At 41.0% G+C, this 13,267-nt stretch overlaps 1 protein-coding gene across 1 annotated transcript in view; it reads right to left on the bottom strand.

Annotated features, from left to right (window-relative positions):
• Positions 1-13,267, bottom strand: part of LOC107271666 (MOXD1 homolog 2) — a 95,029-nt gene that overhangs the window by 22,501 nt on the left and 59,261 nt on the right. The window contains exon 3 of the mRNA XM_015747908.2: positions 2,951-3,100. Coding sequence (XP_015603394.1) covers positions 2,951-3,100 — 150 coding nt within the window. The remainder of the gene's footprint in view (positions 1-2,950; positions 3,101-13,267) is intronic.

Genomic DNA, 13,267 nt, shown 5'->3' with positions numbered 1-13,267 from the left:
TCCTTCGTCTAGTTCGACTGACGGCTGCTTCATTTAATTCTGCACCCTGCACCAGAACCCGTCTACATGTTAAATCGAGTGGTGTTGGTAGCTGGGCAGTATTAATAATCAATCAACGGACGCTGAAATAGATTATACCAAAGTACCTCTTAATACGAATCGTCCGAATGCGCATTACAGTACTGGAATTTACAATAGTGTACTGTACCAGGACCAAGTCGATAACGCTCTAAACGTAGAAGACAATCATTTTCACACCTTCAATTTACTCGACATAATGCACCGCGATTCTATTTGGCGTGTAACTGACATATCGGCGTTTCGTATTCTCTCTGTTTCGCAGGAAATTCTTTTTCATATCCAGCAGTAGCCCGTGGAGAATGATCGCGATAGACCCGATAGTCCAGCTAGATGGAGCAATGCATATCGTTAATCGATTTCTGAATTTTTCCATAAAACGAACAAATATTTTAATTTTCAACTACATCCGCTTCTACGAATCTATAGGAACTACTCGTAACAGTTCATATATTTTTTCAACTTTTTTTTTACACATGATTCACGGGAATCGCAATGATTCACAGACCACTCGTTCGTACGGCTATGAATTTCTGGACGGGTAACTATGAAATCGTAGGGTAACCCTAGCATACGGGCCTAGATCTATCTAGAAAGATACACGTCACCGTAAATATACAACAGCGGGCTCCGATACATCACGCGATCAGATAAGAAAAAAACTACCAGCATTTCTCGGGGTTTGTCGTCGGATAAAAATCGCTCGCCACAATATTGCGTTTTATTTGCGCGTAGGAGTTCATCGAGCGTGTAACGCTTTATGATTTTTTACAGAACGCGCATTAGGCATTGAATGATACGTCCCATCGAGTATACATATATTTAAATACGAAGATAAGAGTCCTGCTGGGGCAGGTGCTTCACATTTAGACCAGGTGAAATATAGAAGCACACGGAACCCTTGTAGATATATGTTAAAAATACAATTTAACCAACAACAAATCATAAGGATTAATTTTAATTAGTCATAAAATAGACTCTATTATACATATATATCATATACATATACCTATACATAGTGGTAGAGTATAGTGGGTTTAGATGTTTGGCTGGTAAGTCTGGAGCCACAAGTCATTTCAGCAAATGAGTCTGATACTGAGTAAATGATAATCGTGTGTCTTCGGGTGTGATCGACAATGGTCGGGATCGCCACGGTTTATGGCAGTTTCTTTGTCCGTACGAGTTTATGGCATTTGCCTTCATGGACGAAAACCAAATTATAATCAGAAGACGCCGCGGCCAGCTCGAAAGCGTCTCTCTACTTAATTATATGTAAATATGGCTGTTAGCGAAGACCAGCTCTGTTTTGTTAGAGTGAGTCGCGTCGCTGGAATACATGAATACATAAGACCCTGTTTACAAGTAAGTGAACGATACAGCTATTATAATGGCCTAGCATCGTGAAAAAGATATGATTTTATAATACAACAGTTTTTATATTCCGGTGTGTTATATTTTGTGCTGTTATCTACTTTTTACTATTTATAATAAATAATTAGGTATCGCAAAGATATTTATATAAAAGAAAATATTGATGCAATTTTTACTAAAGAAATATATTATAAATTTAGAAAACATTTAGATATGAACAGATATTCGATTCTAGACAGAAAGATATTAAATGATTTTCGATACTAGAAAAGAGTGTTGATAACTGAATAAACTAATAGAGTTAATGAGTTCGCTATAAAATCAACTCTCATAACCAATTCCTTCACACATAACCCACATCCTTATTGCGAATATTACATCTATTTATATAAAATTTACGAACTGATGGATATATTTCCTCAAGCTTTCCTTCTTCGGTATTGAGAATATCGCGTTTAGCGATTCTACGAGGAGATAACGGAACTGAAAGAAATTATGATATTCGGTATATTTATGATATACACACTAAGTGTATGTCATCATGGGTCATCGAGTCGTTGACAAAATGTTACCTAATCGATTGTACTGAATTTCAGATTTATTGAAAAGAAATTTTACCTGTCACTCGAATATAAATTGTTTCCGCTAAACAAAAGCTGACGTACTAAATTTTTATTACCACTGCCAAATGACCGCTCTATAGAATATAACTAAACGATTCTTGGAACTCGTGCCGAAGATTGAGTAGATCCGCAATAACGAAGTGCTCGGAGCATCGTGACGCTTTGCTCAAGCATAATCATTGTATTTTGCTGACATAGCCTGCGACAAGAAAATGGCTAAGAATAGAGGTAAAATGTCTGTGCAAAAAGTGCCAAGGAAGAAGTATATTTTTATGAGAAAATTGTTAGAGATGGATTGTGGAAGACAACAAAAATTACAAAAAAAAAAATAGACAAAATAGACAAAGAAAAAAAGATTAATTCGTATTGACGTAAAGAAAATTCAATGATCCGAACCTACAGCGAGATCGATACGAAATGGCGTAATGTTTAAAATTCTTAAAACGTGTCTACGTATAGCAAGCTCTCGATAATCCAACCCATTGGATAAGCTGTATAATCACGGATTAGAGGAAACCAAGTGCACTAACAGCACTTTCATCCTTTCGTTCCTTTTGTTACCTCAGCATTTGTTTGCGACATATATTATATATATGTATATATATATACATATATATTCCTGAGGTTCGCGTGCCACGACTCCTTTATCCATTTTTCTCGGAAACAGTGTCACGTACTTTTGTATAGATGGGATTGGGCGTTGCCGCACCTTTTGCGACAAGATTGAATCTAGAACGAATTACGCTTTTATCCTAGGAACGGAGATACGCCTATAAGTCAATCTCTCAAGGAAATCCTTTGATAAGACAGAATCACGTGTCGTACGGATTGAATCGAACGGATGAGCTCCCGGATATATCAAAATTAAAGTCACTTACGGTAATCTTGAGGTCGCGCAGGTCGCAGGTGTCGTAGCTTCTGCTGAAACGCAACACCGTGTGCGTTTTGTTCTCATAGCCAAGGAGCAATCGATAGTCCTGGCTGGTGTCCATTTGGGGATCTCTGCCAGCAGCCTTGACGTGCCGATCCTGAAACGAACCGTAAAACGTACATAAGTCAGTGTAAGTACTTTGGTAATTGACTGGCAATTTCACATCGTTAGGCAATTACGAGCTATGTACTGTATATGTATATGATGCATATACATATATAGGGTACCTTAGGTTGTTTACTTATAATTGAGGTTCTTGAAAAAGCGGCAAGTTCTACTAGGAAGCTTTAACTATTCGTTGATATATTCGGTGCAATTACGCTTCTACTAAACACTCGAAACACCCTGCCTGATAAGGCAGGCAGTTTCTGCTGTATCCAGCTGTAAATATCGGGAATTACTCGGGGCCGCTGTTACGGCTATAGCAGTACATGGAAATTATTCATTCGCACGGCTACCAACTTCACGACCAGTTGCGTCCTGGATATACAACCCGGTAGCGTGTTGTGAATATATTTTTTTCAAAATATATCTAACCCTTCTAAGCTCGAGCTGTGCGAAAGATAAATTAAAAATTCTATGAGCTATACGAGAATTCGGAAACTCATGAGCCAGCAAAAATTTGTATAAATACTGTATCATCAATAAAATCATGAATATTTACACGAACAAGGGGTATTAAAAATCTGTATAAATTCCTTCATAATGTATTAAAGATTGTAAAAATTGTAAAAATAAAATAATTCTGATTGGGCATGTAAAATACAATATTACGAGACTGTACGTTTTAGGCGAATTAAAAGTCTCGCCAGATCTTCCACATAGTGATCCGTTTTAAAGAGCGTCGAATCGAAGCACGTCGACCGTAATCGTATCCGGAAACCCGTAAAGACCATTAAATCTGTAATCCGTTCTTGTAACCGGAGGAGTAACGTCTCCAAGTACCTTTCAGCCAGGCCGCTTTACGTCCGAGCGTCGAGTACCCTAAAGCATCATCGAGTAGGCAGGAGGGACGTCGCAGTAGAGCGGCTTTGTCGCCGACACGTTTTCCCGAATAATGGAGCATCGATCCCTGGCGTCCCGACGACGTTCACACGTGCACGCGCGCTACGTACCACACTCATAGGGAGGCGTCGGAATGCGTCGGACCTCTCTTAAAACGTAGATAGGCCATAGGACATCGTCGCGTAAAACCATACAGGTCGTTGCTTTATAATCGGGTAGGAGCGCGACGCGCGGCGTCCACCGCTCTGAGGTAGGCTTTCTCTTTATTTCTCTGAACTTCTCTTACTTTCACTCTTTCTTATTTTTTAGTTTTTGTAGCTTGCATTCCAGGCCGACGCCCCGATATAATTATCCAGTGACCGCAGGATCAGGAGCAGAGCGTACGAGGACGCCTCGTCCAATTCGAGGGCATTGTTTGCTCCTAAAGGATCTTTTATTTTCGCCTTGGGCTTTATTAAAATTGAATTTAGTCCCTTCGAAAAGGCCCTTCGATACGCACAGAAAGGTCCCAGCTTTGGAGCCGGACACGTGAGTCCCGAACGGTCACGCGTGTTAACGTCTCTGCGAGCTATTCTTGCGGCTTTTTGTATTTCTCTTTTTATTCTTTCTTTTAACTTCCTTCATTATTCCCCTTATTCCAGGTATGACGTGCAATGTGCAACGTTCGACATTCCAGTAGGATTAGTCGCTACGATAAATTTCTTTTTTATATTTTACAATCCTTTGACGGTATACATATACACGTACCGATGGTTACCTTCTTCCTCGATGCCTGCAACACATAGTTATCCTATAGGAGCATAACGAAACTTTTCTGACCTTTGAACCCCTGCACAGCAGCTTCTTGCTCATAGAAACAAGTTTGTATTCAGGACTTAACAGTTTCTAGGAAACGTCACGATCAGCTATGGCACTCGTGTTTTATTTTTCGGAACGTTCGTTTAACAATCTTTCGCAAAAAGTTAGCGGCGTCTACTTCCATTAAATTTGACACAGAGAAAAAAAGATTTTAAGTATCACAATTTCGAGAGACTGCAAACTATATCACTACGCGTCTAAAAGGGTTTAAAAATTAGCATGAACTTGAAAATAAAAACATCGTTCCGTATTGAATCCGTATGATTTTTATCCTTTTTTAAATCCCTATTTTTCCTTTTTTTTTTAATACTTAATATACAGACTACTTTCCCGTGGGTCTTTCGCTTCAGCAAGGTATCTCCCTCGTTGCACTGGCGGTTGCTGTTCTTTCAGGCTTTTATTTTCCTTTTCCAATCCCCTGTGCTTTCGTTGTACTTGAAAGCGGAAATGCGTGCATATACGTACTACGGTACGTCAGTACTGTACTGTACAGTAGTACTGGCAGCGATACAACAGTAGAGGGTGATATAAATGCACGGTAAAATATATACGCGAATAATTCGCACGTCCGCGTAAAATGCGTACTGCCAAATTATTTCGTCGCAGTAAAGTTACGTAACATTTCTTTTTCTACGCTTCTGGCGAAATGGCACGTAGTAACATACGTATATAGATATAAGCTTGCGTATAACATATCTATCTCCAATAATGGCAAAATGAGAAGAAGCAACCATGCAAAATTCCCACCGGCTTGATTCGTCTCGATTCTCCACCGATTTCCCAGCAAAAAATTCTCCTGATTTTGCGGCCATAAATATCCCTCGGTTATTATTATTTTACGGTACGTCGCGACGGGGGTTGCCTCTCTACGTGCTCAGCCACTTCAATATACACGATCCACCCCTAACCGTAGCACTATAGTGTGAGGCTTAAGAGACGGCCACACTATATCTATACATTTCATATACTCATTTCTCCGTGTATGGAGTTATCTATACGAAAGCATCCCCTCGTGTAACCGATTCTCCACCCTGAGCAATTATACGGCGCTCCAATTAATTCAGCCAGCGTGATACAGGGCCGGATCATCGCTGTCTCGTGTACGTGATACTCGAGAAAATAAATCATTGTATTTCATAAATCCCGAAAACCTCCATAGCGCGATATCTACTGCACGTGATTATAATATTTCATGAAGGAAGCGGTATACATATTTATAGGTAGGCGGAGTCGATTGAATCGACAAATCATCATAGAAATCTTTAATCAGTTATGGAAACGTGAAAAATCGATAGAAAATCGGTTTCGACTTAGACAAAAGAAAAAAAAAACTGGATATTGGATAACAGAGTAACATCGATGTCGAGATAATCCAAAAGAAGAACGATTCGAGCTTGAACTTCAAATTCCATAAAAATAATATACGAGAAGATGAATAAGGACCGTAGGAGGTGTACTAGAATAGTCAAGTCATCGTAGTATCATAACCATACCTGACAGACGAGAGATATCAATTTTTCATTCCGAAGAAAATGGAGTAAGACACAAGTCTGTAATAGGTACAATCTATCCCAATGGCTGATACATTTATTCAATCAATATACTATAAAAGAATTAAAGGAATCCATACAGACTTAAGGTACCGGAACGTCTCCAATAATCGAGCACATAACACACAGCGTCTCGTAACTCAAGGCGAGTGCGCAAGCAATTTGGCTTTTTGATGAATGCAGAGTGGACCGAAGTTCGGGTATAGGTAGAAGCCGAAACGAATCATCGACGGTCACCTTCCGTCACGCTCGTCACTTAAGGCTCCGACGTCGAATTGTTTCGGAGGAGACTTTTTCTCTTTCTTTCTTTTTTTTTTCCTTTTTTATTCTTCCCCAATTTTTTATTCCTTTTTTCTCCCTACCGTGCACCGTGAATCGGTACCTTTCTTCTTTCCAGAGCCGATTACCGTTTACGACCGATCGAACGTTGCCCCTGCGCATTTATATTAATTACGGTAGTCCACTAGGAACACGGCATTATGTACAGTACGTGAAGAAACCCGACTATGAGAATTCTATACGTTATACTATACTATATATATCTATAGACATACTACGGTGAAGTCGGACGGGTTACCGGTATTACGCTTCAAGAGGTTAGACTCTCATACCCCTTTCTCAATTCGTATTACGCGGGCGTCACACTCTCGGGATGCACCCTCTGTCTGGTAGTTGCATGAGTGCACACGCGTATAGACGTAGGCATCCTTAAGGTCTTTCTTAACCCTTTCCCGGTGCGATAGGGTAGCGCGCCACAAAATGTCGCGAGACGCCGCGACGGCTGGTTGGACAGAATCAACGGCGCGCGACGGCACCGCGTACCATTTTTTCCTCCTCTCCATTTTTGCCTTCTCTTATTCCTCAATCTTACGCTAGATCGATCAGCGTGGCCCATTTGGTAACGGCTGGCTGTGCAGGCGGGATTCCAATTTGCCGTACTGTTTGAAATGTAAAAGATGAAATGCCGCCTCTGAATTGTCGAATTGTACATTTACAACGTGGAACGTGGAAAGACAAGTCGAGTCCAGGGAAATAAAAGTATTTGACAGTGAAGGGATATTGAGAGGGAAGAATATTGTGCGAGAATGTCATCGGAGTGAAACGCAAGGAGTTCGAGGAACTTGAAGAGGTTCTTGTATAACGACACGGATAAGTAAAAAAAAAAAAAAAAAAGAAACGCTTAATCGGCAAAAACTGACAGAGCATGAAAAGCCCAAAGAGACGCTACCAGAACCAGTTAGTACATCCCACGTTTATCCGGCTACCAGAAATCGTTCTTTTGTCGCGAACCATTTTACGCCATGGAAATGAAAGAGTGTATAATATAAATGCGAAGTCGAGATGAGAGCGGAAAGAAAAAAAAAACAATCAGCTATTTAAATGGCACGTTAAAGTAGGATATACCCATGTAATGGGTACATCATGCAACTTGAGTACCGCACGTATATTCACCTCCCCAGAAAGATGTCATCCTAACCCTTTCCTTATTCCCATTCTAATTCAAGAGACTCCCAAGATGCGAGATAAGAGACCCAGGGCCAAGGCACTTTACGAGATCGCTACACCAGTCACATTTCTCCTGGCTCTTATCGGTCCACGAACGCGCGCTACAGATCTCGATTCTCCATCTGGAAATAAGAGGAGCTTGTGTTCCCCGGAATGAGTCTGTACCTTCGGTACCAACCGGTTAACTGTTTACCCCAAGGAGACATTGGTCCTCGCGTTCAACGAGAATTCCTTAACTCATTGTGGCGTTCCGGACGCGTCGGTCTCATTTGGGTCATCGTCTAATTGCTTCATCGAGCTCGGAATTACGTTTCACCTCAGTCAGACCCTCTTCATTCCACGACACGAAATTACCTCGCTAAACAACCCTAGAACAGTTATTAAAGGCGCTTATCGTCAACACCTATGAAATTGTTCGTATTACCGTCTCTTGTTTAATGTCGACGAATAAACCGTGACACGTCAAACTCGAAACTACCGATGGCGGCGCGCACTTCCGTAACCTGGTCGCATTATTAACGCTCGTTTCAGACTGTAGCCGATCCCAAGCTCAAGGTCGGCCGAAATGCCTGTCGCGAGAACTGATCGTAAACCTTATTAAACTTTCCACCGGTTTAACTAGGCACTTAGCCCAGCTACGTGAACTACGACCCTACGGTATTACGGAAGAGACACGGATAGAGCCGAGAATCTATCTAAACTGCATAAAGTATAGTCTGTGCCCTTAATCCTTTACGTGGTCAAACTCGATCGATATTACAACAGGGATTTCGTTATTGAATTTTAGACAAGTTCTCGAGATTGTTTGGAACCCGGGTAAGTAGCCGTCCAAAGTACAATTTTATCGATTTAGTTTGTCGTAACATTCGCCTGGGGACTGTTTCGCGGCAGGAGCTGGAATCGAGCCTCAGGTGGGTTAAGTAACGGCATGCTGTAGTAAATATAAACAAGAGTAAGCCGTTGAAGAAGCTCCATTTTCATATTCCAAAGAGGATGAAGGTGAAAGCAGAAAGAAAAAAAGGAATACCAATGTGACTTACCCACGGTCGAGGAATAAGGCGCAAATAAAGAAAAAAGAAAGCGATGCTGGTAAATAACGTTGATGCGTAAGAGCGTCTAATGACGTCGTATCAAGGCAATTTTCCACTGACGTAAACATCTACAGACCTACTGTTTTTATTCGCAGCACGCAACCGATCAGCAGAGCCTGAAGAAACTCGATAACCAGAGGGTTGAAAATTCGCATTTACTAATTATCGAAACGCTACCAATTACCTCAGTGCGACATAGAAAAGTGCAAAATGTCAGAGCAAGAGAACCCTATACACTCCGTGCAATTGCTCCAAAACATTGTGACGTCGAAGACGTCGTATAGCAAGGGGATGAAATAATGACGTCGAAGCCGTGGATATAAAACGCAACGGGTAGGCACTTAGCTAGAAGCGAATTACTGCTGGTTGACAGCAATTATTTAGGATCGAGGTTGCTGAGCTTTCTCATTCCCCCCAAGCTGTGCAAGTAATGCGAAGCTACGTATGCACGTACGATTCAACAAAAAGGTACTAGGGGTCTGAGTGAACAGAACATATTGCAAATACATAGTTACGTAATGCTACCTAAATAAATAGTCGTTCGATATGTACAATTAAGCATATACAGTAACAAGCAAGAGCTTGGGTGAAGATGGGATAGGAGAACGAAAGAATGTATGGAAATAAACATAAGAATAGTGTGTAAAAGATAGAGGGCAGCACTGATTTCTGAATAAGCTAAGAGAGCACGGCACTAGGAGTATAAGTATATGGAAAGATGAAAAGTTGAAGTTCATCGGCTGCTCGTAAGCCGAGGGCAGAGTTTGCCTTTCTTTGGTCTAATTCATTCTTAACTTTCAGGGCGAAGCCGAAGAAGCGGATAACAGAGAGACCGACGCGATCTCGAGGGATGGAAGACGTAAAAGCGGTCTGCGGTAGGCAGTGAAAAATCTCCAAGCCATTCCTCATCCGCTGCCGCTGCGACGGTTGACGTCGGTCCTCAGGGAGCTCTTCCACTGAATGCCACCCGCATCAGATAATATTTAAATTAATGATAAACATTTATAAAAGCGTTTTGTTATACATAAAACATATTTGGATCATTGTGCGCTGCGCGGAGGAATGAGGATTATGAATTCAGGCCCGGTCGAAAGGCATTGTCCGGTGGCTCTCTCATCTCCATAACGGGTTACTGCTTTCTTCCTTACACGCGCCTTCTCTCTTCTTCTCGGCCACTCGTCCTATCCCTTCTCTCCCTTTCTTTGTCGTGTGTACTATGCGTCTCGCCATCTCACACTGTGCTCTATACTCTGAATCTCCCCTTTGCCTTTCTACGTATCGCTCCCTACCAGACTCGTCTCATCTCAATGCATCCTCAATGCAGTTACATGTATAGCTCGAACCGATCCGATTTCAGATTGTTTCTTTTTCACGTCCAAATTGTCCAAATAAATGCATTCAGAGGGAGATTCCGCCGACGACATTAGTCCAACCCTCGGGGATAGAATGGGCCCCATCCTCTTGGTGGGTAAAAGGAATGGATGAGTACGATGAAGATACGATGAACGAAGCTACGGTTCTCTTCTTCGTAGGGATATTAACCAAGGTACAAGATACCGAAAAGGGGTCGCGACGGTGTCTGTAATAAGTTTGACTGGTTTACCAAATCAATAAAAAGACCATTCTCGTAATGCTACCTTCTAGGTATCAGTATCTTAGTATTGTCAAAATGGCATTTACGAAACATTATGCAAACTTTGAGGTGTGATTAGAGACAGGAGGTCGAATTTATCGATACGATTTAGGTATGATAATTGTGTCGGAATTCGGGTAATTGATGTGTTCCAGGTAAATCAAATCATCCGTAGAATCTGGCCTGAATGACATTACCAGACAAAAAGGTAATACGTGACATTGGTTATCGTAGCGACACGAGCTAACAAAATGTCACACTAGTTAACAGTTCAGCAGTCGCGTCAGCTTTCGTAATACGACCCTATTCTGTTAATGCAATATATCGATTACCAGTAGAGAAATAGACATGACTATATTGAATTAATTTATTTTGCTGCTGAAATTCATTTTCAATTAATAATTAAATATATTAATAAAAAATTTTGAAAAAGAATAGAAAAGGATAAGGTTAATGTACAGAAAGAAAATAGAAAGAAAAAGGTTAAAAATAAGGCTCAGGTGAAAGAAGCGTTTATTGTGGGTAAACGTGGATTCCGAATCGAACGGATGACCATAGTACGTGGAGATGCTGCTGTGTACAATAGATATACAGTGGAATTCGGTTATTACGGCTCCGTTTATGACAATTGTCAATATACGATCGATTACTCGACCGTATATTGCGTCATTCCTGCTGCCCCCTTAAGTTTGATTTGAATATAAATACATCACTACACATTTTTATTTTGCTTATTATACGTCGTTCCGTTTGATACGTCATCGTTTTCCTGTACCTTGCGTGTCGTTATAAACGGACTCCGCTGTATAAAATAGCAGGGATATTTAGTAAATATTCATACAGGTAATGATTTTTATATTGTAATGGTATAGCACGGTCTGACGTAGGTATATCATGGCGGGATGATTGTAAAATAAAATTGAAGCCCGGTGGTAGAACAGGGAAGAGGTGTCATTCTGAGAGTAAACAGTAGAGGCAAGCTTGGACGAGATCGTGCGCAACCATCCATGGAAAACCACGCCGGCCGAGTCACATCGAACACCTCGAGGATCCTTGCGAAAGGGAGGATCGCGCAAGTCATGCAAAAAGATGGGCAACGTAAAAAGTGAAGAAAAAGAAAAGCGTGTGGATGAGAAGGGAGCCGCCAGGACAGGACAGAGAGAAACCCGATGCCCATGTGAAATCATGCAGGTCTTTTTCGATACTACAAGCGGGAGAAGAATACTACAGGTGGTTAGGTATACTTGCTTGGCTGTAGGCAGCGACACGAGCGGAAAAAGAGGGAACTAACAAAAGTGGCGTTAGTAGCCACACTAGAAATTTGACGGTAACCTCGTAAGGTCACTACGGTTACATAGGTTAATATCTCGAGGGGTTATATTTAAGCCCCTAAGATGGTAATAAGTTATCCTGCAGGTATTATTAATAAATTATGATATAGTCGAGAGCGCTAATTAGGTGTGGTAAGAGGAGTACACATGGCGGAAGTGTCTGCGCCAAGGATGCCGGAAGGAGGAAACAATTTTAATTACCTAAACCGTCGCAGGTGCAGTTATTACCATGATGAAAAACTAAATTGAAAACATAACCTATGTAAGACTCGCTAATTTTATTTTATCTGTTTATTACATCGCGATTGCCGAACTACAAATATTGAATGGTACCTATTGTACCGAATAACTTTTTCGTGTATGGAAAGTCTATAACCTCGTCTTGGACTCGGGGATTTTATCCTTAAAGCTTCGAGCATTGCAAGTGTTGCGGGCTGTTATTTACTGTGAAACAGAAGGGAACAATTTCTATAGACTCGCTGGCTATTCAGACTTCAGGAGTTTACTTCTCGGGAGAGAGTTTCCTGGTGCCACCTTTACTTCCTCTCTGTAGCCCGTACGTAGGATACTCATTTATTTCTTTACGTTCTTCGTTCTCCCTCTTCAGAGGTGAAAGCCAGAATGTACATTTAATGTGTGCCTACGGAACCCCTCTCGCTCGATTCTCATTTTACTCGGTTTCTTCCTTCGCTTGTGAAGGCCAGAGAAATCTCCGCTAACAAGTGCGATAGGTAGAAGGGTACTGAAAATGCATAGCGCAGACGTCCCATTCATTGCGACTGAGGTATAACAGGACAATAGGGACGCTCATATACGGGATCCACGCGAAATCCAAAAACCGTGCTGGCATATTAGCACCATGAAACGACAAATGCAATTACTCGAAACGAAAGAGCCATTTACTCGGAGGTTCTTTGTGTTCGAACGAATAGACGGACCCGACGGATAGTCGCATGGAACAAATTGGCTGTGCAATTTACTTGGCATTTAAAAAGTTGAGCCTATCTCTCTATTTTTTTTTCTCTCTTTTTTTCTCTTGCCATCCCCCTTCAAAAGGACATCGAAATGCCACGTGATACTTATGCAATGCGAACAAGCGCATCTTTCTGAATTTCAATGACCGCATAGAAAACTACTTCTTTAAGCTGTATTATTAACTTTTGTATCTGTCGTCATTGCGTCATGAATAAATAAAAGACAATTACACATACCATTTAGTTATTCATATTTGACTTAAAATTATTAATATTATACGATTGATGAAATTATTAAATCAATAAATCCAAAGTA

This window comes from Cephus cinctus, unplaced genomic scaffold (assembly GCF_000341935.2).
Source record: "Cephus cinctus unplaced genomic scaffold, Ccin1 Ccin1_scaffold0080, whole genome shotgun sequence".
Lineage (NCBI taxonomy): Eukaryota > Metazoa > Arthropoda > Insecta > Hymenoptera > Cephidae > Cephus > Cephus cinctus.
The sequence above is the reverse complement of the archived record's forward strand: the minus strand, read 5'-3'. Positions and strand labels throughout refer to the sequence as shown.